This window comes from Petaurus breviceps, unplaced genomic scaffold (assembly GCF_028583685.1).
Source record: "Petaurus breviceps papuanus isolate PSGF00001 unplaced genomic scaffold, PetGlider_PUasm1.0 38, whole genome shotgun sequence".
NCBI classification, from domain to species: Eukaryota; Metazoa; Chordata; class Mammalia; order Diprotodontia; family Petauridae; genus Petaurus; species Petaurus breviceps.
Window position 1 is genome coordinate 55,405,649 of NW_027186304.1, and position 26,262 is coordinate 55,431,910.

General features: G+C 36.4%; 1 protein-coding gene across 3 annotated transcripts; it reads right to left on the reverse strand.

Moving 5' to 3' along the window:
* Positions 1 to 939: 939 nt before the first annotated feature.
* CLXN (calaxin) lies at positions 940 to 25,016 on the reverse strand. Of its 3 annotated transcripts, XM_069099917.1 has the most exons (7): positions 24,755 to 25,016; positions 19,092 to 19,247; positions 18,363 to 18,467; positions 4,860 to 5,011; positions 4,271 to 4,375; positions 1,926 to 1,998; positions 1,233 to 1,370 (listed from the first exon to the last, which is right to left on the reverse strand). In XM_069099917.1, exons 1-6 carry the CDS (start codon positions 24,819 to 24,821, stop codon positions 1,948 to 1,950), a joined length of 636 nt encoding a protein of 211 aa, XP_068956018.1. In that variant the 5' UTR covers positions 24,822 to 25,016; the 3' UTR covers positions 1,233 to 1,370; positions 1,926 to 1,947. The 3 variants fall into 3 exon arrangements, with proteins under 3 accessions (XP_068956016.1, XP_068956018.1, XP_068956017.1); XM_069099915.1 differs by lacking the exon at positions 1,926 to 1,998 and having other exon boundaries at positions 940 to 1,370; XM_069099916.1 differs by lacking the exon at positions 1,233 to 1,370 and having other exon boundaries at positions 1,437 to 1,998; positions 24,755 to 25,015.
* Between the last annotated feature and the right edge of the window lie 1,246 nt (positions 25,017 to 26,262).

Consider the following 26,262-nt stretch of genomic DNA (forward strand, 5'->3'; position numbering starts at 1 on the left):
ATCACAAGATATCTTTGCTGTTGTTCACCCTTGTTCTGGAAGAGAACCAATGATATCAGGAAGGTGATGTCTTGACTTGCAAATAAATTGGGTTAAAATGAGGCAGGGCTGTGCAGTTACCAGCCTTACTTGTTCCTCCTCCAGAGCTATCTGGATACAATGGCAAGATATAGATCAGGATGACTGGAGATGGTCCTAGATGCAGTAGGAGACCTTGACCTTTATAAGCTAAAGTCTTTTCCAGGTCTCAGTTTGTTTGAGAAAACACCCATTCAGTGATTCAAGTATTGTTAAGAATTGAGGCAAAAGATTGCTTAGTTTGCCTTCTCAGAAGAATCAATCTGGGAGGGGAAGACCCTCAGGGTTTGTGGCCAGAACAGAAACAATTACCATTAACACTCACTCACTATGAACCCTCAAAACCCAAACTATGACCAAGTGAGGCTTGAGTTAGGACCTTTAATTGGCCAACCAATGAGAACCAGAGTGATTTGGGTTTAAAGGCATGATCAAGTAGTTCCATCTTGGGGTTTGATAGCTAGATTTTTTTTCTCCCCTACTTATTTATTCTGTGATTTTTTCCCCTGAAAAACTAGGATAATTCTTTTGTCTCATGTAGTTTTCATTTATGATTTCTTGAAATATAGATCTGGAAAAACTTGATAAAGTCCACTGGGATTCAAATGGAGCTACTTGATTATTATAAGGTAAATTTTAATGTTAGGATTAGAGCCTTAGGTTTCCTGACTCCAAATCCCATTATGCTGTATGGTGTATATATCATCATTTTGGTTTTCCTAAAGACTAGAACATCAAGTTTTAAATAAACATAAGATTTGCTGACTCTGGTTTAAATTGTTGCTAGAAAAAATACAGTTGTGCCAAGAAATTGTCTATTAAGAAAATATCACTCTACACACGACAAAAATGAAGAAAACATTTGAATAGCAAAAAGGTTATAAATTTTTTATTTCAGGAAAGGATTTATTTAATTCAATTATTTGCAATGATATTTTACAAATGTTAATTTTATAATTTCATTATACATAATTAATTTATAATGATAATGATGCATAATATAGTGACAAAGAATATACCAGTAGGAAAATGATCTGCGATTTCATCAGCTGGGGAATTCCTATACTAGGAGTTCTCTCCAAGAAGCAATTTATCTATTAGATAAGTCCTAGGGAGTAACCAATCAGAAGTTAAATGACTTGCCCCAGGTCACACAGCTATTAAGTAGAAGAGTCAGGATTTGAACACAGGTCTTCCTTACTCCAAGTCCAGCACTCTATCCTTGCCAGTATTTGCATCTGAGCAAAACTGTTTGCATTATCTTTCCTCCTGCTGCTTATTATATATGTGCACTAAAGAAACAGAGACAAGAAAGGAAATAATAATTTAAAAGAAAATTAAAAAAAACCTTGATTTGATTTCTTTTTTTCTGTTTTGAAAGAAAACCATCATCTGATAACCTTCATCAGGGAGAGATGCATTTGAATTACTCACTAAAATCAAGAAAACTGTGTACCATTGGCACAAAAACAATTCAATTTGTTTTTATAAGAAGGGAATTAAGTAGTTTTAGTAATTTTCTTTAACCTGGTACTCACATTATTATTCATATTCATCCTATTAATGCTTCATGATAGTGTTACCTCTTTTTTGTTCATGAAATTAAAATTATTACTATAGATCCACATACAAATTTATAGCCCTGTGTAAATTGTAGAATAAATGTAAATCATTTTTGTCAGCAAGCAGAACTGCTGGTCTTGCATTCTGATCTTCCACCAGTCTGTCATAATAGTTTACAAGCAAGTAAAATAAAATTTAAACCATTATTAATGCTTATTCAAATTACAAAATATAGAAAATAAGCATTTGGAATGTGCATTTTAATTTGCTGTCTTGAAACTAACACAGATGTTAGGTGTCCTTATTCTAGAGATCATGGGGGTCTTTGAAGACCTGGGCTTCAAATTCTAGATGGCTCTGCAAAATAAAAGTGAAAAAAAAAATTAGATATAGCTGACACTAAACTCTTGTAGGATTCTTAAAGCGGCCCATTTCAAGTGATGACTTAATCCTAAATCTAATTAAAAAGCCTTTCCAAACAGAGTAAAACAATTAAAATGTTTTAATCCTGTTAAGAAGGGTATGACAATTGGGGAAATGGGGGGAAATAGGGAGCTGCTGAGGGAAAGAGCTATTGACCTGGGGAGAGAAAGTACTTGGAAGTTACTAAATCCATTCCATATTATAAGACAAAGATCTTATCTGTTTTAAGTAATTTCAAAACTAGAATATACAATTATCTACAAATAATGCTGTCCATAGCCAAAGACTTACAATGCTTAGTGAGGTAGTGAGTAATGGATAAACTATATCCTTTTCAAAGCTTGGGAAATATGAGAGAAATCTCAGATCAATTCACATCAGAGATGAAGCCACTTAATCCCTTCCCACATTGTCCTATCCTTTACTAAACCCCAGTCCTGACTTTCTGTTTGATACTTTCACTTTTGTTCAGTATTTCCCTAATGCCTTTAGAATAAAATACAAACTCCCTTGCTGGTATTTAAAGACCTTCATAATCTGGCTACACCTTATCTTTCCAGGCTGATCACACACTACTTTTACTTTATGCCCCTACCAACTAGCCTTCTTTCTATTCCTCACATACAAACCATTTTCCAGCTCTGTACTTTTGTTCCAGATGCTCCTAATGCCTAGAATACCTTTTCTCATCTCTGTCTCTTGAAATACCCAATTCCCTTGAAGGTTCAGTTATTTTGCCACCCCCATAAAGAGGTCTTTCCTGAATGCACCAGTGATTAGTACCTCAGCCAAATCACCATTCATTTATTTTGGATGGATCTTGTATTTATTGTTACTGTCATTCAGCTGTGTCCAACTCTTTATGATTCCATTTGGGGTTTTCTTGTCAAAGATACTAGAATGGTTTGCCATTTCCTTGTCCACCTCATTTACAGATGAGGAAACTGAGGCAAACAGGGTTAAGTGACTTGATAGTAAGGCTTCCTGATTCCAGGTCCAGCACTCTATTCACTGTGCCAAGTAGCTGCCTTGTATTTATCTGTAAACATCCTTTATGAATATGAAGTGGAAATGATGAATAGATTTAAAGCATAGATCTGGTAGATAAGTGTCTGAATAACTATGAATAAAGGTTCACAATGTTCTACAGGAGGCAGCGATAAAAATCATTACATAGAAAAAGAAGAGCAAGAAAGCAAAAAGGCTGTCTAAGTAGGCTTTACAAATGGAAAGAGAAAGGGAAAAATATATGCAACTGAATGCAGAATTCTTGGGAATAGCAAAAAGAGAGAAGGTTTTCTTAAATTATCTATACAAAGAAATATAAGAAAGCAACAGAATGGGAAAGACAGATCTCTTCCAGAAAATTAGAGATATCAAGGGAATATTTGAGGTAAAAATGGGCATGATAAAAGACAAAAATAGTAGGGACTTAACGGGAGTTGAAGAGATTAAGAAGTGGCAAGAATATGCAGAACTATACAAGAAAGATCTTAATATCACTGATAACCACAATGGTGTAGTTATTGATCTAAAGCTAGGCATCCTGGAGAATGGAATCAAGTTTTAGGAAGCACTGCTAATAATGCTAGTGGAAATGATGGAATTCCAACTGAATCCTATAAGATAATGATATTAAACTGCTGCACTCAATATGCCAGTGAATTTGGAAAACTTAACAGTGACCACTTCATTGTAAAGGATCAGTTTGCATCTCAATCCCAAAGAAAGACAAGTAACTTGCCCAAGGTTACATGGCTAGTTTTTTTTTTTGTGTGGGTGTTAAGTGTCTGAGGCCGGAACTGAACTTGGGTCCTCCTGACTCTGGGGCCAGCACTTTACTCACTGCGCCACCTAGCCACCCCAAGGTTAATGTCTTTAGAGAAAAATTCACTCCAGAATTCCTAGGTAGTCACAATGGAAAGACACTCAAACCAAATCATATTAGGAACTTGACTGTGCAACTGGTCTTACCCTAGTTCCATTGGTCTTTGGATAGTGTCTTTCTAGGATTGAAAAGGTTCTTCAGAAACTACAGAATATAATAAGGAGCTATGAGAGCATTGTAATAGGATACTCCTAAGTACTACTGCAGTTGTCCTTTCCTGTAGGTATAACTTACTCTCCCCACATGGGAAAATTTATTTGTACATGGCCAACTACTCATTTCGTAATGAATATGGGTATTTTCAGTGACTGTTAATACCTTCGAATCCGGCAAACATGGACCAAATGCTTCTAACAAAAGGGCTTCTTCTCTTACAGATGTTTCATAGTCAACAAAGGATAGCTTCCCATCATGGTCATGATCCTAGGAAAGATGAAGATTAGAAAACAGATTTTGTGACAATAGTAGTTTTGCTAACATTATGTGTTACATATATATAACATTATATATATGAAAGAGAAAAAATACACATGAGTTTTCTTTTTATCAAGGAGGAGTAGCCACATGTCACAGTGGCTAGAGAGCTATTCTCAGAGCCAGGAAGACCTGGGCTTTAAGTATTGCTTTGAATACATACTGGCTCCATAACCCTGGGCAAGTTACTTAGTTTCCTCCTGATCTCGGCATTTCTCTATGACTATGAACTGTGGAGGTCCTTACATTGGTAGAGGGAGTTGCCTCATGAGGAATTCCTTATACTAAGGAAACCATTGATTCAGTCTCTGTCTCCTATTTCCACCAAAGAGGAACAAAATGGTTACTGAATTCCCCTTTTTGCTTTTGTCTCATACCTCACTGATTGTTTTGATTGTAATATGCTGAATATATTTTATTATAATATGCTTACCATTTTCTTAAGTGTTATATCAACTAAATCTTTAATCCCTTCATCTGGATCTTCTTCACTTGGTTGCTTGAGAAGGCTGTTTTTCAGCATGTGAAACATTTCCTCTCGTGAAATGAAACCATCACCATTCAAATCGTAAATTTCAAAACAATCTTTTAAAAACATAACAAATTATAATTTTATAAAGTTGAAATTTTATTTACTTTCTCTTAAGTAGTTTTAGGATATACATAGGGTAGATAACTAAGATACTAGCAATTTTAATAATTTTCCTAGTGATTTTACTAGTATGTTTAGAGTTATCATTACCTTTATAATTTTGACTGAGATAAAAATTCATGCAATCAACCTAATATTAGAACCAGTTTTGTATTCATATATGCAACATCTAAGCACACATCTATGACCTAATGCTGCAATTATAGCTTAGCACAGTCTTTTTTTCCTAAACTCTGCTTAGAAACTTACTATATTGGGTAGATTGTCCTCTCATATTACTTGCTCCCTGTAATCATCTTTCATCACATCCAATATATAATTTCTCTCTAAAGGGTGGGCTAGGTTAATGGAACCCAGAGCATGCTTGATTTCCAGGATTTTCTTAGACAGTGAATTTGGGGCCTGACTCTTCCTCCCTATGTTGATGGATTCCACATGCCATCTCCTACAGTGCCAATATCTACTAACCTCATCGGTATTAGAAAATTTGATCACCTCTCAGTAAATGTAAAAGTATCCCCTTCTGATATATGTCCTACAAGTCTTCTCAGTGTTGGGGTGGAAGATGAACTTAACATATAAACTATAGGACTAGTAAGCTTGTTCAAGGACTTCAGCAGGTCCCAGGCTACTCTGGGTGCTGCTTAGACCTGTATCAGTTTAAGAGATCTGGTTGAAGGGGTGGCCAGGTAGCTCAGTGAGTAAGAGCACCAGCTCCAGTGTCGGGATGACCTGGGAATCAAATCCGGGCTCAGATACTTAGCACCCACCCAGAAACACCTGGCTGTGTAACCTTGAGCAAGTTACTTAACCCCAATTGCTTATAAAAAAAATCTGGTTGAGTTTTTGTTACATTGAGTATAATGCTAACCTCAAGGTTCCATTTTATTCCTGGCAAAGTAAAAAATCTTTGTTCAGATTGGGACCCCTGGCAATATCCAGAGTATATTCTGCTCCCTCCATATCAGCCACGTCCTCCTAAATATCATATAACTTGCTAAAAGTAACCTCAGCATTAAATTAGACCAGATGGAATGAGTCTCGTAAAGGGTACATTGATACTACTGGTTGTGGATTACTTAAAGTGTTATATAAATGTTCGCTTGAGAAATTCTTAATAGCCCATTGGGGCCCCAAAAGGTTCAGTGATTTTGGCCTTCTATGGGATATTCAATAATTTAGTAAACTTCCTTTTAATTCTTTTTTTTCCAAATAAATTTATCTACATTTGTTTTCAACATTCATTTCCATGAGTTTTAAATTTTCTCCATCTCTCTCCTCCCCTCCCCAAAATGGTGTGCAATCTGATATAGGTTCTACATATGCATACTTTTAATTCTAAGATGAAACATTATACAACAAGATTACAAAAAATGCCACACACCTTAAACTAAAATTTCTGTTCCTGTGCTCATCACTGACAAAGCCTAGTTTTTCCAGGAAAGTCTAAGTGTTAATCCAAGAAAAGGATGTGGAACAACATATTACATTCATAACTTTATGGCCTTTGAGAAGATCATTGACACTTTTTTGGTAATGTTCTGCTTTATAGTTTCCCAGAATGTATTTGATCACTTAAAAAAAAAATTTCCATGTTGCTCCTTCAACTTCATTCATACATTATTCACAATGTTCATCTTTGATTGCTTCTATTGTTTGAAGAGTCACAACATATTCTCTCTTTTATTTTAACCTGTTTGACTTTTGGAAATTGTTTTTCAGATAAAAATAACCCATATTATTCCAATATACTAAATTTATAAATCTTTATTAAGCCAATTTGAATGGTCATAAGAAAATTTTTCCAGGACTAACCAGTAGTTTGATTATCAAATTTTTCTTTTTTGGAGTCAGTTTTTTCCTTTAAAGCCTCTGTTAATGTAGTGGGGTTTATTTTTGTCTCTGATGAACCAATCAAATATAAAGCAGCAGTTTTGGGTAAGTAGTATTTGGTATAGCTAAGATGCAGTCCTGGTAGTGAAAGAACATTTATTTTTAGAGTTCCACAGATATTCCATGAATACTTCTTGTACCTCATGAGGTATGTCATGAATATTTTTCAAACTTATTGATTTAAATATTGAATTTTCATGTTTTGAACATTTTGTGTCCTACTTTGTAGGAAATGCTATTCTTTTATTCTAGAAGTTAAAAGTTCACTTTTATTTCTGTATAAGATAAGTTGACACACAAGGTCATTTACAGCCGTTTGAGTTATTAAATGAGGATGCAAGGATAGAGAGGTTACTGCAAATGGGAAATCATTTCTTGGTTAGACGCCTATCTTGTCATATGGAGGTTCATCTTTATAATAAGGAGCAGGTTTATCTTCATTCAAGTTCCAAGTTTCTAGTGGTTTCAGTCTAGTATTTCTTTGTTTTGTTAAAGAGATTTTATAGCTGATAACAGATTTAGATATTGTGCATTAAGCTTTGTAATTTTTTTCAAAATAATTTTGATTGATGCTTTCTTTTTCTTATTTCATCATACCATCCCATTTATCCCTCTATCTTTATGCCTACACCTCTCCAGGGACCATCTCATGTGACAAATCTTACTTTTTTAAATTAAATTTTGTTTATTTTTAGTTTACATCATTCATTTCCACAAGATTTTGAGTTATAAATTTTCTCCCTGTCTTTCCCCTACCCACCACCCAAAACAGTGATCCCACTGTATACCCTTTCCTCCAATCTGCTCTCTCCTGTATCCTCCCTCAGACCGCCTCCCACTTTCCAGTAGGGCAAGATGGATCTCTATCCCCCAGTGCCTATATATCTTATTTCCTAGTTGCATGTAAAAATAATAATAGTAATAATATTTTTTAAAACATTTTATTTTAAAACTTTGAATTCCAGATTCTTTCCCTTATTCCCTTGTCATCCACCCTTACTGGGACTATAAGCAATTCAATATAGCTTGTACATGTGTAGTTACACAAAACATTTCCATATTATATATGTTGTGAAAGAATGACTATATTTCTGTCCATCCTATCCTGCCTCCCACTTGTTCTATTCTCTACTTTGACTCTGTCCCTTTTCAAAAGCATGTGCCTCTAACTACCCTCCCTGCAAACTTGCCCTCCCCTCCATCATCCCCCCTCTCATCCCCTTCCCTCCTACTCTCCTGTAAGGTGAAATATCCTATTTAATGTGTATGTCATTCCTTCCCTAAGCCAAATTTAATGAGAGTAAGGTTAACCCATTCCCTTTTGCCTTCCTGTTCTTCCCCTCCATTGTAACAGTTTTCCCTTGCCTCTTCTACATGAGATAATTTACCCCATTCTGTCTCACCCCATCTCCTCTCATATTCCTCTCTCACCTCTCAATTTCACCTAAGTATCATCCCTTCCTATTCAATTGGTCCTGTGCCCTCTGTCTATATATACCTGTACACATATACACACACTCACATATGTATTCATATGCCCATATACCCTCCTATATAGACATATATATGTATGAATACATATATAGATATAGACATTTATATTCCCTTCAACTATCCTCACACTGAGAAAAGTTTCATAAATTACAATTATTGTTTTTCCATGTAGGAATATAAATAGTTCAAATTTGATAAGTTCCTTATAATTTCTTTTCCCTGCTTACCTTCTTATGCTTCTCGTATCTGAATGCCAATTTTTCTATTCAACTCAGGTTTTTTCATCAAGAATGCTTGAAAGTAGGGGTGGCCAGGTGGCTCAGCAAGTAAGAGTGCCGGCTCAAGTGTTGGGATGACCTGGGGATAGAATCCAGGCTCCGACACTTAGCACCACACCCAGAAATAACTGGCTGTGTAACCTTGAGCAAGTTACTTAACCCTGATTGCTCATAAAAAAAAAAAAAGAATGCTTGAAAGCCCTCTATTTCATTGAATGACCATATTTTCCCCTGAAATATGATACTCAGTTTTGCTGGGTAGGTGATTCTTGTTTTTTGTTTTTTTTTTTTAAAGAAATTGGGGTTAAGTAACTTGCTCAAGGTTACACGGCCAGGTGTTTCTGGTTGGGTGCTAAGTGTCTGACCCCGGGATTCGATCCCCAGGTCATCCCAACACTGGAGCCAGTGCTCTTACTCGCTGTGCTACCTGGCCGCCCTGATTCTTGGTTTTAATACCAGATCCTTTGCCCTCCGGAATATCATATTCCAAGCCCTACAATCCCTCAGTATAGAAGCTGCCAGATCCTGTGTTATTCTGATTGTGTTTCCACAATATTCAAATTGTTTCTTCTTGGCTGCTTCTGATATTTTCTTCTTGATCTGGGAACTCTGGAATTTGGCTATAATATTCCTAGGAATTTTGTTTTGGGGATCTTTTTCAAGAGGTGATCAGTGAGTTCTTTCAACCTCTATTTTGCCCTCTGGTTCTAAAACATCAGGGCAATCTTCCTTGAGAATTTCTTGAAGGACGATTTCTAGGTTCTTTTTTTGATCATGGCTTTCAGATAGTCCAATAATTTTTAAATGATCTCTCCTGGATCTATTTTCCAGGTCAGTGGTTTTCCCAGTGAGATATTTCACATTGCCTTCTATTTTTTTCATCTGTTTGGATCTGTTTGATAGTTTGATTTCTCATGAAATCATTAGCTTCCATATGCTCCAATCTAATTCTGAAGGAATTATTCTCTTCAGTGAGCTTTTGAGATTCTTTTTCTATCTGGCAAATTTGGCTGTTCAGGGCACTCTTCTCCTCATTGACTTTTTGGACCTCTCTTGCCATTTGAGTTAGTCTATTTTTAAGGTGTTATTTTCTTCAGTCAGGTTGCTGACTCTGTTTTCATGATTTTCTTGTATCATTCTCATTTCTCTTCCCAATTTTTCCTCCACTTTTCTTACTTATTTTCAAAATCCTTCTTAAGCTCCTCTATGGCCTGTAAGCAGTTCATATTTTTCTTAGAAGCTTTTGGTGCAGGAGTTCTGACTTTGTTGTCTTCCTCCTGTTGCATGCTTTGATCCTTTTTTGTCCCCAAAAAAGGGTAATATAGTCAATCTTTGACAATATATCCACTATGGAAATTTTTTGTGTAGCTACACATGTATATGCTATATTTAATTCCTTATCTTCCCAGTAAGGGTGGGTGATGAGAGAGGAAGGGAAAGAAGCTGGATCCCAAAGTTCTAAAACCAAATACATCATACATACATACATACATACATACATACATACATACAGATAGATAGATAGATAGATATTTTTTTACATGCAACTGAGAAATAAGATATATTGGCACTAGGGTATGGAAATCCATCTTGCCCTACTGGAAAGTCAGAGGGAGTTTGGGGGAGGATATAGGAGACAGCAGATTGGGAGAGGGGGTATACAGTGGGATTGCTTTTTTGGGGTGGTGGGTAGGGGAAAGACAGGGAGAAAATTTGTAACTCAAAATTTTGTGGAAATGAATGATGTAAACTAATAAACATAAAATTTAATTTTAAAAAAAGAAAGGAAAAAAATGGTCGCTTGTTACCCCTACAATCTGTAAGCCAGGAGCTCTGAAGCAGCCATTCTGCGGAGGCTACACAGCCACCATGCCTCAGTTGCTTCTCCCTCTCCAGGGGGCAGAGGCAGGACCACACTCTTGATCCCCCTGTTCCCAAAGTCTACACTGATTTTTTACTTTGCCTTTGGCACTTATGGGTTGATGAGTCTGGAAACCACCACAGGTGCTGGTTATCAACTCTCCCAAAGTCCAGCCCTGGCTGGTTGTGGCCTCCCTGAGGCTAAAACCATGGGCTCATGTGGGGCTGGGCTCTGCTCCCAGCCCACTGTGTTGGACCCTTCCTCCCTGCCTGCCAGGCTGCCTTCAGTGGGAGATTTGTTTCTCTCTGTCACTTTGTGGGTCTGTAGCTCTAAAGTTTGTTTAGAGTCATATTTATAGGTATTTGAGATGGTTATGGGGGGAGCTCAGGGAGTTTCCCTGCTTCTATACTGCCATCTTGGCTCCCCCCCCAAAAATCTTTTTTAGAGAGGAAAAAATAACTGATCCATATAAAGTCTTAAAATGTGTAACATGTTAACACCTATGAACCTCTCACTTCATGATGCAATTGATTGGGGGCTGTTTTCTGATACCTTTTAATTTGGGTCCCACTTGACTTTTGATTTTTTGTTGTGTTCATTTACATTGTTGTAGTTACTATGTATGTGTATAGTTTTCTTGATTCTGTTTGCTTCACTCTGCATCATTTCATATAGATCTTTCCATGTTTTTCTGTATTTGTTTTATATACATATATATATATATATATATATATCATTTCTTTGAAAACAACAGTATTCCATTATATCTATGTACCATAGTTTGTTTACTCATTCCCCAGTTGATGGGTATCTACTTTGTTTCTGATTCTTAATTATTACAAAAAGTGCTGCTATAAATATTTTGGAACATATCCATGACATTATCCATGACTCCATAAGTAGTAATGTAGTCTCTTGTCCAAAGAATATGGGCATTTTAGTCACTTCATTTGCTTTTTTTCCAAATTGCTTTCCAAAATGGTTGTACAATTTCACAACTCCACCAACAATGAATTAACATGGTTTTCTTACCCAGACTTCTCCAATATTGTTGCCATTTTTGTCATTTTTACCAATTTGCAGGAAGTGAGGTAAAACTTTAGAGTTGCTTTGATTTATGTTTCTCTTATTATTAGTGATTTAGAGAATTTTAAAAATATGGTTGTGAATTCTTTGCACTTCTTTTGAGAAATGTTTGGTAATATCCTTTGACCAGTTATTTATTAGAGAATAGTTATTATTCTGTGTGTGTGTGTGGCATAATTTGGATAGAAAAACCTTAAAAAATTGATTCAAAGATTTTTCCCACCATTTGTCTACTTTCTTTTATATCCTAGATGCATTAATGTCTGTGCAGAAGCTTGTCAATTTCAAGTAATCAAGTTGTCTATTTTATCTGTTATAATTACCTCTATATCTTGTTTGGTTTAAAATACATCTCTTACCCATAGCTGTGAGAGGTACATGATCTGTTTCTGTTAAAAATATTTTATAGTATTATCTTTAATATTAAGGTCACATTCATTTAGTGTATTGAAAAGTATGGTAAGGTATTGATTGAAACCTTATTTCTTCTAGACTGCTTTCCAGTTTCCTGGAAAGTTTTTAGCAAATGAGTAGTTTCTCTAGGCAATATGCTTTCCACTTTACTAAATATTGGTTTACTGAGCTCAGTATTATCTCTTTTTTAACCAGATTGGTGACTTTTCAAAGAAGAGACTGCAATCTGCCGAATGATCTTTTTATTCTCCAAACCACAGAAAGAGCACAGCAAAATAGCACATGACAAGATCCCTGCATTTGGCTTCTTAGTAGTCTCACACAAGTGATGCTGCAAAATGGGGGGCCCAAGTCTTAAACTGATAACCTATTTTACAAACAAAATTGAATTTATGTTTTCTTAACTAGAAGGATAAAGTACTGTTTCTTGGAGGACATGTTGATAATTTAATGAACACCTATGTCTACTAAGTGCTGTAAAAAAAGAGAATTATAAACAATAATGAAATTTGCCAAATGATGCCCTGTGTATAATTGATGAAATAGTCTGTTACATATCAAGAACTGACTAGATTTAGATGAAGATGTCACAGCCTGCATTGCCACACAGTACCTAAGTTGAGGCTTTACACACTATTTAATAACAAACAGTAACTTCTCACCAACCCTTCCCTATTTTCCCATCTTCATTTGACCAAATTATTTCTTCTTGCTGAGTCTTACTATATAATATTTGAAAAATTTGGATATCATCCAATAGCAAGAGAAATTCCATTCACATTTTTAATTCTGCTAAAAACAAACACCCCAAGAAATGTCTGTTACAAAACTTGTTGAATAGTGATGCTGTCAGAATATTCTTAGACAGTTAGATACTTATGTCCTTGTATTACACTTCAAAAATCAAGTTTCCTCCTTCACCTCTTCCCCATTCAGTATTAATAACTTGTAATAGCCCATCAATTTAGTTTTTGATGACATCACTCAAAAGGAAATTGTTCTCTATAAGACTATTAGTGATCTTTTATTTGCCAAATTGTACTATTTTTTTCTTTGTCTTTATCCTTCTTGGCCTCTCTTTGGTATTTGATACTAATCTTGACCTTCTTCCTCCTTTCTCCTAGGTACTCTTTACTCCCTGGGTTTTCATGACATTGTTCTCCACTCTACTTGCTGACTGCTCCTTCTCAGCTTCCTGTGTATGGTCACCATTCTTTTCTCATGACCAATATGACAGTTTGCCTCAGGGATTTGTCCTCAATCCTCTTCTCCTTAAACGTTTTCCCCCATGGGGAGTTAATCAGTTGCCGAAGGCAATAGTTTATTACCACATTTATGTAGAATTATCTATATATTCAGTCTGTCTTCCTCCTAAACACCCTCCTTTATCTCTAACTGCCCACTGGATGCTGTCAAATGGATGTCTGGTAGTCATCTCCAATTCAATAAATCCAAAAAAGGACTCATTGCATTTCCCCCAAAACTTTTCTCACTTTAACTTCCCTATTTTTGTTGAGAGTACCACCATCCTTCTAATCACTTGGATTCTCATTGGAGTAATCCTTGATTTGACTCCCCCTCTTCATCCCTTCATATCTAATCAATTACCAATAATTGATTCGGCCTCAACTACACAATCTCACGGCCATCCCCTTCTCTCCACCTGTACAGCTATCAACCTAGTTCAGGCTCACATCACTTCTTCTCCTGGACAAACATCCTCTCAACTCATCTCTTTGCCTCAAGTCTTTCCCCTTGACCAATCTGTCCTCCAACCAACTGATAAACTGATATTCCTAAAGGAGAAGACACATTCAGCCACTAATTAAGCAAATCCTTTTTACCTTTTGTAGATAAACCAAATATGATTTACCTTTTACCTCAAGAATAAGGTATAAACTCTTTCCCTTTAAAATCCTTCACAATCTGAATTCAGTCTTGTCTTCTCAGGCTTATTGCAAATTATTCTGCTTTATGCCCTTTTCTCTCAACCTAATTGACCTACTTGCTTGTCTCCAAACACTGTTCATCTCTAATCACTGTGCTTTATACCAAACTGTCCCCCATTCCTGGAATGTACACTTCTCTTCACCACACAGGACCCTTACTAGCATCCTTCAAAGTTCAGATGTCATATCTCACAGGAAGTCTATCCTGTCCTAATCCTCCCCAATTATTAATGCCTTTGTCCCAGAAGATGTTTTGCATCTATTTTGTATTTCTATGTCTATGTACTTGGTGTTTTCCTCCAACAGAAGGGAACAATTAGGACTGTTTCATTTTAGCCTTTGATCCCTAAGACCAAGCACATGATAGGTGGTTAAGAAATGAATTAAACCAAATCATCTTAATTTTAAATACAGTAGTTCCAATGCTCATGATACGATATAAAACAAGTCAAAAAGTCATGAGACATAGCTACTTCCATACTTGTATGGCTATGAATTTTCAAATTTGGTTCAGTTTGTCTTTCTGGTTTAAACTAGAATCACATCCTGAATGCTCTAATTTCAACCTCCTGTCATCACAAAAATGTGATACATTTAAAAAGATACATTAAAAAATTTTTAAATTAGTAATCTTAAAGAAACATAAAAATGTTTAAAGCACATTATATCAAGTTACCTTGTTAAAGAATACACAATTTAAAGTTATATTATGTTATGGAGTTACTTTAAATGTTAAGAGTAGACCTGGAAACTTACTTTAGGAAAAAAAAAAGGCAGAAGATTTTTCAAAAAATGAAAATGTGTCAAATATCCTAGATTTCAAAGTAGCAATAAATGCCTTCCTTTTTGTCTTTATCAAAGGTCCTAAACAGGATCACTGATATTAACATATTAGCACCACCATCTTTGCATAAAACATAGCTGCCTAACAAATATTTGCTTAATGAATGAGTTAAGCAAAGATTTCAAAATAAAAGCTCCAAATCCCAATAAATCATGTTTATTTTTATCAGTGACACATACATTAACATGTGGCACATAGTTGTGGAGAGCAATATACTTTCAAAATTTCCTCATTATGAGGATCTTTTCACTAGTACAAATAACAACCCATCTATGACTTCTAAGTCTTAGGGAAGTGTTTGAGTCACATAGGGTTAAATGACTTGCCCAGGGTCACACAGCTAATAAGTATTAGAGGCAGGATTTGAAATCAGGTATTCCTGAGTGAATGAATAAAGTCTTTATTAAGTGCTTACTATTTTCAAAGCACCATGCTAAACACCGGGCATATAAATAACACAGTCTTTTCTCAGTCTAATTCCACAGGCAATAACATGGAGAGTTTAAAATGCAAGTTGGATAACAAGGTCTTGTGCTCCTTTGGCTACAACAGCAAAGCAGATGGTAATGTCTCTTCTCTAACGTCATTCCCACTGGCAAAATCACACTGGTTTCTGGTACTTAAATGTTTGATGGTGCCAAGAGTTCGGTGGCAAGCTCTTTTCTCAAGGTCTTCAGAAATTGTGGCAATAGAATCTGTAGGAAGAGTTGCCAGGGTGCATCTTCAGAGCAGATGCTTCCCAGAATGATGGCTTGGGGCCCTGGAAGCATTCTTATTTGTAAGGTTCTTGGGTTCAGGGTCCTGGGCTGGCTGTCTCCATCAGGGTCTGAGGGGCAATGATAGTACTGGTTGTTTGATTGGTCTGGTGCTCACTGCCTCCTCATTTGTTTGTTTTTTCCTCAGAATGCACTGCTGCCTCATCTAGGCTGGCTTGCATTTGTCAGTTGCATTTGGTAGGCATTTGACAGAGAAGGCTCACCCCTTTCCATGGAACTGCCTCTCCAGATGAAAAATATGAGGGACACATTGGAAGCAGGGCAGGTCATTTGGGAGGGATTGTCCTTCCACCCCCAAGAACTCTTATGCCTAATTCCTTTTGGTAACAGTTAATCAGAGGCAATTGTTGGTGATGATGAGGAATGTGGTCCCCTTCTCCACAATGACTTCTCCCCTAGTGATGGCTGTGGGAGTTGTGCTAAAAAAAAAAAAGCATGGTTGAGGTTTGAGGAACACTGCTATTCCAAGGCTGTTATTTCAGAGTCCTTGGCTTTCTCATTTACAATCCAACAGGAGATAATAATAAAGGTGGTGGTGGTTTAACTTGTCTGGCAAATGCTTCCTCCTGACTTTCCCAAGGTGCCTTGCTACTTCACCTTCGCTGACTTGCCTTCTCTGTGAATAGCAGTTGATTGGCAGCTAGTCCTTTCTCCATAGGGGATGAGTTGCTACCATACCTGGATGATGACCATGAGGGCTTGAGCTAGAAGCAGACTACTAGTCTGGGTGTGAGGATGCTGCCACTTCCTGGGCTCTGGTGCTCACCTTATGAATTCAACCCTAACACTTGGTTGTTTCTATGTAATTGCCGATTCATATTTTAAATATCCACAAATATTTCTGAAAGTAGCATATACTTGTAAGAGGAGCAATGAAGACTGGTTACAGAGAGGAAACTATCAACTTACACATATACACACATATATGTAGTGACACATATTTATTGTAATAACATGGTATAAATGAAAAGAGTACTGCACTTAGAGATTGCAAGTCTTAAAACGAAGTTACAGCTATAGCACTTATTAGGAATTTGATCTTGGCTTGTCATTTATTGTCTCTCAGTTTTCTCATCTATAAAATGGAAATCATAATATGTGTATCACTTACCTATCTTATTATGGATTTTTTCTCAGGAAAATTTCATTAAACTGTAAAGCACTATGTAAATGTGAGCCATTTATTATCATTCCCTGTGGTGTCTAGTACAGTGCAAAAACCATCATTTTGTTTTGTTTTGTTTTTTGAGAGGGGAAGGCAGGGCAATTGTATTTAAGTGACTTGCCCAAGGTCACATGGCTAATAAGTGTTAACTGTCTTAGGCCAGATTTGAACTCAGGTCCTCCTGACTCCAGGGCCAGTACTCTATTCACTGCACCACCTAGTTGCCCCCAAAACCAGTGGAGGGGGTTAAAGGGGATCTAAACCTGTGTACTGAGAAGATAAATAACTTTCCCAGGGTTACATGGTCAATATGTATCAGAATCTGGACTTAACAACTCAGCTCTTCCTGACTCTGAGGCAACTATTCGATCCACTATACCTTACCTTTCATATAGATGATATATACTTAATATATGATGAACTGAAATGCAAAAATGTTTGGACTCTGTCTTTGAATAATATTTTTTTAGAATCACCTATAAGTAAATGAGTAAAAAGCACTACAATAAATGCTAATTTTATAATGCCTTACCATGAAAATTAAACTACATAGAGTCCAAGTCAAGTATTAGTCTTGAATACAATTGCTAAGTGATATGGCTTAACGCAATAACTTTTCGGTGGGTTAAGATCTGTGATTTTATAGATGAGAGGAATCCCTGGAGTAAAAACTCCTTCCACCAATACATGTAGGTGACTGATTTCTAACTTATAGTGTAATAGCTAGGTGGTGCAATGGCTAGAGTGGCGGCTTAAAGGTAGGAGGACCTGAGTTCAAATTTGATCTCAGATACTACCTATGTGACCCTGGGCAAGTCACTTAACCCTGTTTGCTTCAGTTTCCTCATCTATAAAATAAATGAGATGGAGAAGGAAATGGAAAAAAACTTCAGTATCTTTGCCAAGAAAACCCCAAATGGGGTCACAAAGAATCAGACAGAACTGAACAATAACAAGAGTTTCCTGAATCATTAGGAGGTCAAGTGACTTGACCAGGGTCATACAGATGATATATATCAAAGAAGAGATTTAAATCTGGGTCTCTCTGACTCCAAGACTGGCTCTCCATTCATTATGCCACAATGCCTCTCTAATAAATTTTTATTGGATGACCTGAATTGAATTGTCTATTGATACTTGTCTTCTATTATACCCATAATGCCATGATGCTTTTCATCCAATGAAATAATTAGAATTCTAAACATGTATGCATATATGTGTGTGTATCTGTGTATACATATATAAATTAGTATGAACCTATATCAAATATGCAGGTAATTTTCAGGCAATTAAAATAAAATTTTATTTCTTGATTTTCCTTTTTGTTATCCATTACCTACTTACTGTCATTGATTAATATTCACTACAATAAATAGGATAGAAACTCAGTCTTCAAAGGGAAGAGGGTCACCAGAAACCTCTGCTTGTCTACAGTTTGGATAACTCCAAATAAAACAATTTTTACATATTTTAAGCACAAAACCCAGAAAATAACTATTTCTAAATCAAACAATGAAACCTTACATTTCATTTTTTCTTCCAAACTCCCTCGAAGGAATATACATAATCCTGAAATCCACTCTGTTACACTCACAAATCCATCATTGTCTCTGTCAAAACCACGAAATACTACAAAGAAAAATTTGATACAAAAATGATTTCCATAAAACTTCTTTTTAGAGCATTTTTTTTCATTTTTAATGTTTTGTCAGACTACTAGAGCATAAAAAATTTCTCTACATTTGAATTTTCTCTGTATGTGGGAAAAATAAAAATTTTGGAAATTTGATGTAATTAGTTATATACAGGAAACAAATTTCTGTGTAGAAATTTTTATAGTCATAATTGGGAGTTTATGCCTATTAAATAACATGTTTAATTTGAAATTTTGTACATATTTTTATGCAAGAATACAGCATGTTTTCTATGAAAAGCTAAAAATTTCTTAAGAACAAATTACATAGAAAATAGACTGTTTATTAAATAGAAATATGACATAAATGACAAAATTTTATGAGCTTTAGAATTTTTCCTATAAAATGAAACAAACTATATATGACAATTTTTCTTGTTCTTAATGCTTGCTTAAATGTTCTTGTCTTTGTACACGTAGCTTACTAAAATTCATTTTCAAGTGAAATTTGAAACAATGAATGCTAATTTTGTTATAGAGAACACCTCCCAAACATCAAAGCCACTGAAGCCTTGTTTTCGGTAGGATTTAGTCAATGTGGATTGATTATGTCTTCTTACCCCTGTCCATAATCATGTCATCAGTCATTCCAAATGTAGTATGCAGGATGTTTCGAAATGCATTACGATCTATCCCAATGCTGCCTTGTTTCTCAGTTGTTTCTCCCAGAAAGGTATAAAAAATTTTTATTAGGCACTCTATTTCATAACTGGTAACTGTGATGAAAAAGTCAAGAGATGACAATGAAACATAAAACACTAAATTTACAATAACTTTTTTTACAATGGTTGATGTAACAGATGTACAGTACTCAATGACAGATACTACATTTTGAGGTATTTTAGAAACTGAAGGTTATAAGATGATTTCAGAAACTAAATTTGTCTTAACAAAGAGGGAGGTTAGGAGCACCTCTAATTTTCAATAGTAAATTTTTTGAATGGGTTTAAGTCATAGTATTATTAAATCATAACTTTAGAGCTAGAAATGACTTAAGAGGTCATCGAGCCCCAAATTCTCATTTTACAGATGAGTAAACTGAGGCATAGAGAAAATAAGTGGCTTATCCAAGGTCACACAGCTACTAAATGTTTGAGGTCAGACCGGAATCCCAGTCTTCCTGACTTGAAAATCATCAATCATTCTATGATATACTGCTTCATTAGAATCAAGTCACATTCGAGGTAGGAAAAAAAAGGTGTCTGACAAATATTGGCAAAATTAAACAATATCTGTTTTGTTGTTCAGGGGTGTTTGATTCTTTGTAACCTTGTGGGCCATAGCACACAAATACTATCCATGGGATTCTCTTGGAAAAGATTTTATCTTGGAGTGGTTTTCCAATTCCTTCTCCAGTGGATTAAGGCAAAAAAGGTTAAGTGACTTGTCCAGTGTCATATAGCTTAAGTATCTGAAGCCAGATTTGAACTCAGGTCTTCTTGACTCCAGGCTCAATGTTCTATACACTGAACCATCTGGATGCCTCAAATATCTCTTTAACCTGGAACTTTAAAAGTATGTTTGAATGAAGATAAAGAACTAAAAAATGGACAATAAACAAAAAACCTGACTAATAAAAATGCTGAATCAACAATGCTTCTGTTTATCTATTAATTATTCTTTCAGTGTCTTAGTTATGAGGTTCCATGTGACTATCAACTCTACTTCACATAGTGCTCCATTCTTTTTCCATGAAAACAGGTTTCAGTCTTATGTAAACTATATGGGCACTAATTTTTATTTCAATTAGACATCGATCTATTCATAAGTACTCTCAATGAAAGTAGAAACATCCTTTCAAATAAAACTGTGATATTTATCCTAGCACCTACAAGTCCCAAGTGATATCACTCATAAATGATTTCATGCTACCTTCAACATGTAAGGAGTTAGAAAAAAGGAAAGAAGGTTTATGCTAGAAAGATAACAGATGTAGGACATAGGAAAGCAAGGCTCTCTAAACCTGCCTCTGTATCTGACTAGTTAGATCACCTTAGACTTCAGCCACAACCTCTCTGGTCCTCATGTATTAGGACACTTGAAACCTCCTAACTTTTCTTCCACTGCTCATATCCTAAGCTTGGGAACTTTGGAGAAAAGAAATTAATTTTTTAAAAAATATTTCTGCTATAAGGAATCTTTCATTTCAGAATATTTCCTCTATCATGGAAGGTCACAAAGCATTTTCACTCTCCCCTCTTTAAAAATATAGACACATGTGTATGCATGTCTATATACATGCATATATACATATACACATACAATTAGATGTACACGTGTACACATAAAGACATGTACACAAACATGTCTATGGTTATTTTTAGCTCTAAATCCTTTGATTTGCTGGGATGGCACTGGTATAGTTCCAGAAGACTGACTGGGTGATTTTTAAAGAAACTTTCTTATTCTAGGATTATAAGTCCACTTAAGAATTGATGGCACAATCATCTCTACAATTAACATAATTTTACTACCAGGAACAGGATAAGATAGATATATACTCAGTAAAAAGAAAATATTTCATATTTCATCTCCTCTCTCATCTTAAATCATTTAAAATCAACTGGCAAATTTCTTTCAAATATATACAATCAATTAGCCAAAAGACATTTATTAAATACCTACTATGTGATAGGTACAGTGCATAATCAAGTAGTCATTAGGGTTTCCTTTTTCCTTTTCTAGAATAACAGATGACAAAAGTGTTTAAACCTTTTTGTTGTTATTGTTACCACCAACCCTTTGAAAAGAATACTCCTTTCCCTCACTTGTTTGCATCATGAGGTCTGTTTACAATATATTGCAAACCTACTGTGAAAGGACTATGTTTCATTCAGCATCCTGCATTATACCTATTGTATTGTTTTGTCAGAATGTTTATTTAAAACATCTATTGAAAAATTTAAGAATGGCAGTTTTTTCCAGAGATGAAAAATGTTTTAAGTGAAAAAGTATCAGATTATAATAATCATAGTAATACTTTAAATACATATGACTTCTTTGTTCTAAGGAGTTTAAAATGTTCTCTATATAGCATAACTTTATTTACAGTATAGTCCTGTAAGAGTTCTCTTTTGTTGCCAAAGCCAAAAAGTAAATCACACTCATTAAATCAGATACTAGTGATTAGAAATTGCTGAATCCTACAATCTCTAGGACAGCCACTAAAGAACATGTTTGTTCTTTCCCTTTATTCTTGGTAACACAGGGACACTCCTAGGTTCATAGCTGCTCCTGTTTTCTCAGGTGGTCACAAGTATTAAAATAGTAAATAAATCATAATTGAATTTTCTGCATATACCTCTTATTTATCAAAATACATTTATTTTTCTGCTTTCTATGTTCTAGTCCTTGTGCTGTGCAAGGACTCTTGAAGAGTTGAACCAGTAATTTCCAGGGCTTCTTAGAGATTGGTCATGACAGGGGCAGCTAGGTGGCCTAGCGAATGGGGCACCAGCCCTGGAGTCAGAAGGACCTGAGTTAAAATCCAGCCTCAAGACATTTGACACACTTACTAGCCATGTGACCTTGGGCAAGTCACTTAACCCCAATTGCCCTCCAAAAAGCAAAAAAACAAACAAAAAAACAAGAGTGGTCATGATAGGAATAAGGACTTGAGTTGTGATTTCCCAAATGGGAAATACTCTAAACAATGCAAATTGTCACTTTTTCCAGAGTTTATAGTCTTAGATAGTTATCTAGAGCATTGAAAAGTTCAATGACTTGCCCTGTCAGTACTGAACTCAAGGTAACACATGTCTTTCAGAGTCCAAAGTAAACTTGTCCCTAGCAAGATATGTTTCCTCTTATGATCATGTTAGGTATATTTAACGTCTGTGTCACCACTATCAATCTACCCAATTCCCCAAGCATTTCATCAAGGACCCCAAAGCAGGAACTCATCTCAGCAAACATGCACAAAACCATGCACCAAAAGTGTGTTGGATGCTGGGAATACTAATAAATGAAATAGTCTCTGCCCTCAAGGAGTTTACAATCTATGTGAAGATACAATATATACATGAGTTAATTAGATCTGGGATCATTTGAGGAAAGTGTTGACAACTGGGGGGTGAAGGGTAGGGATCAGAATGTAGAATATAGAATGTAGAATGTGGCACCTGAGCTAAGCTTTGAAGGAAGCTAGAGATTTTAAATGACATGTATGAAGTGGGAGTGCTTATTTCATAAGTTTCCTCCACCTGTGCTTTTGAATTGTCTCAGGAAGATTATAAAGATCACCTGGCAGGATAAGATATGAGACACTGAGGTCCTTTCTTGAACTAAACTGCCAAGCATTCAAACTCTACTGTAGAGAGTGTAACTCCAGTGGGCTGGCTACATAGTTTGAATGCCAAATGTATGCATGCCAAAAAGACTTTTATGGAGAACTCACATAGGACTAACATTCACATTGTGGTCAAAAGAAAAAATATAAGGATACTCTCAAGGTCTCTCTTAAGAACTCTGGAATTAATTGTGTGACATGGGAGACACTGGAAAATGGCCAATCAGCATGGTGTGCCCTCATTAGAAAAGGTGCTGTGCTCTATGAGCAAAGCAGAATTGAAATAGATCAAATGAAACATGAGATTCACAAATTTAGAGAATCCACCCCAAATATTCACAAGAACTATTTGTGTCTGACCTGTGCTAGAACATTCTGAGCATGTATTGGTCTGATCAGCCACAGGTGGAAACACTATAACTTGACTCTAGCATACTATAGTGATGTTGTCTTCAGGAATGAAGGACAACCACCAAGATATTCAGTGTAAAATATTCATACACATTTTTCATAATGTATACATATATTAAATGGCTATATTATAAATATGTCTCTATGGAATATTGTAAAAGGAAAACTTGAAGGGAAACTATTAAATATATTCACAAAAACCTGTGATCCTGAATACCATCAAAGAATGGACAGCTTGAAAGAAAGCAAAAAAATGGGGAGTGGGAATGGGGAACAGTTTGCAATGCTAAATGTGTGAGATCTACGGAAACTGGAACAAGTAGGTTGGAGCTAGATTGTAGAAGACCTTAAGTGGCAAGTTGGGCAGTTTTGAATTTCATCTTGGAGGTAAATAGGATACAACTGAATATTTTTGAGTGGGATAGTGACATTATCAAACTTATGTTCTATTGATATTAATTTGGTAGTTGTTTGGAGGATGAACTGGGAGTGAGGGTATGAACTCGAAGTGTGGGGAGGTGGAATTGTAGGGTGATTGCACTTCCTCAAAAATTTTGAAAAATAGTATCCTAATATATTTACTTGGAACCATTATTATAATTGATCCCCAAACTATAGTTGTGTATGTTGCATAGAGTAAATGTACTATTCCTACATGTCCTTATTTACACTTTTGAGTTTTTATGTCCATTGGCATAGAACCGCATCTAGATCACAATAACCTGTTAATAAAATCTTACTGAATTGAATGGAATTGTTCTTGTGGTGGGAGGGAAGGGAGTATACATAATTATGCAACTTTCTTGAACACAGTAGTTATTATTAGTCCACTGATAATTGTGATAAGCCACAACTGTCTTGTGGGAATATGAATTTCTTTTTCTTTTCCCAAAAGACTGTACAGACCACCCAACAGGAGACCAGGCATGTGTGTAATGAGATTGGGGGTAGGGGACTGGAGGTTAGTTGCTAATTCTCGAAAGAACACTTACTATAAAGATGGGTTCCTGTCCTGAAGGGTTAAAAGGTGGAAGCTGTTGCTGAGACTCATTGCTTTCTCCTTCCCCCAACCCTCCAATTTTGTTTTTATCCACATAGCATATATCAACAAAGGTCTCCCGTGAGAGGAGTTACAGGAGGGAACAAGTTCTGAAGGTCTGCAGGATTTTCTTTGGTGGAAATTGAAGGAAATATGGGGGAGGAGGCCCTGCTGGGATTGGCGACCCGGTAGCGGAAAATTTGGGGAGACGCACCAGAGAGAACTTAAGACATCTTAGGACTTGGGAGCAAATCGTCTCTTTCTAAGTTTCCTCAAGAGGTAAATTTTGGAAGTCAGAGGGAAACCGGGACGGTTTATGTACATAGAACTGATTGATGTGAATGAAGGGGGTGAGGAAGGAGAAAGCTTGATAGCCGTGGCCTTGGCCCTGACCCAGAAGACGGAGCTAGGTTCTCCTGGGATCCAGAGCTGCCTGTACCAAGGTCTACATGCCTGTCGTCAGAGCTGTGATCGTCGCTACTCACAATGCTTGGAGGATTTACTAATGGAGTCCTTTAGCTTCTGCAGTCTCTTCCGGTCCACAGTATACATTATCGGGCCAGGTGAGTAGAGAGCTGATGGTCTTTCGATGGTCTATCACTGCGAGGTCTCTGGAATCACCTGGAGCCTCCCACCCGAACCCTTCTGGTGTGGTGGTCCACAAGGCAGCAGATTCGCCCCCTCCCCAGCACTTCCCTTCCCCTTCCCCACCTCGCCTCCCTACCTGCCTAGACCCGCCCCGCCCCATTGCCCGCCCCGCCCCTTTCCAAACACAAAACGCGACCATGACAACCGACTCAAGGACCAGCCTACTATTGGTTCCAGGGGCGATAAGTGTCTAGAGCGTCTGAGTAAACCCCTCCCGGATTCCAGGGTGACTAGCTGCCAGGTGCAGAAAAATTGCTCTTGCTCTGGCTCTTGTGCCTTCGCCTTAAATTGTTTTGTTTGTTTTTTGTTTTGTTTTGTTTTGTTTTAACCGCTCTCTGTCTCGGTCTGTCTTCTCTACGCTTTCATTTTTTCGGTCTCTGTCTCTCTGTCTAAGTTCTTCTGTTTATCTCTTTTGTCTCTCTGTTTAGGTCTCTGTTTATCTCTTTCTTTGTGTCTCTCCTTTATCCATTAATTTTTTCTCTGCGTGTTTCTGTCTCTGTCTGTCTCTTTGTCTCTCTTTCTCTGTCTTCTTTTTCCCCCCAACTCCTTTTTTTGTTCGTTTGTTTTGGGGTGGGGGGTTTGCCTGTGATTGGTAGAGACATGGATAAGGTATTCATATTTCAAGTTTGGAAACCTAAGAAAAATCAGTTACAATTGCTTCCATAACTCTATACTAATTTACAAATTTTGATTTTTTGCCTTTGTACTACCTCCTACATCTTGTGGGAGTCATTGCCCCTTTACCCCTTACCTGTGATGACACATATAGGGAACTCTGTGTGACTAAACTTTAATTATGTAGATCTCTACATGCTCTGCAACTTAAAGTTTAGAGAGTTGCCTTAGGCACTTGGGGGTAAGTGATTTGCTCACTGGCCAGTATTTGTAAAAGGCACGATTGAGTCTACATTTTTCCCGGACTCTGAATCCTGCTTTTTGCCCACTAAACTGATGAATATAAATGAATTTCAGAGATGCTGAGATTTGTGTCTGATCTCCATCATTGATGTTTAACAGGTTTAGGTTTGAGATTTACCTCGGAGATAGTAGGGATATTGTTTGTATTCAGCTGTCTAGTTAGACTAGATGATCTAAGGAAAGATTCGTTGTCTCTGGAGTCAGAAACCTTAGGTTTATGTTTTACTTCTGAGTCTATCAGCATGACATTGGGCAAATCATTTAGTTATTCCCAAGGCTTCCATTTCCTCATATGTAGAATGAGGGAGTTGAATAGTCAATAAACATTTACTAAGTTCCTACTATGTCCTAGAGTCTGTTTTAAGCACTAGGGATACAAAAAAAGAGACAAAAGAAAATAGCCCCTGCCCTCAAGGAGCTCACAAAC

Bases quoted from the DNA above. Each gene is read 5' to 3' on its own strand.
- CLXN (XM_069099915.1), bottom strand. From the start codon at position 24,821: ATGTATACTGTGGACCGGAAGAGACTGCAGAAGCTAAAGGACTCCATT. The intron at 18,468-19,091 runs GTAAGAAGACAT...TTTTCTTTGTAG, and splicing joins TGACATGATTATGGACAGGG to TATTTCGTGGTTTTGACAGA. The intron at 5,012-18,362 runs GTAAGGTTTCAT...TGTTTTTAAAAG, and splicing joins TTTGGAAGAAAAAATGAAAT to ATTGTTTTGAAATTTACGAT.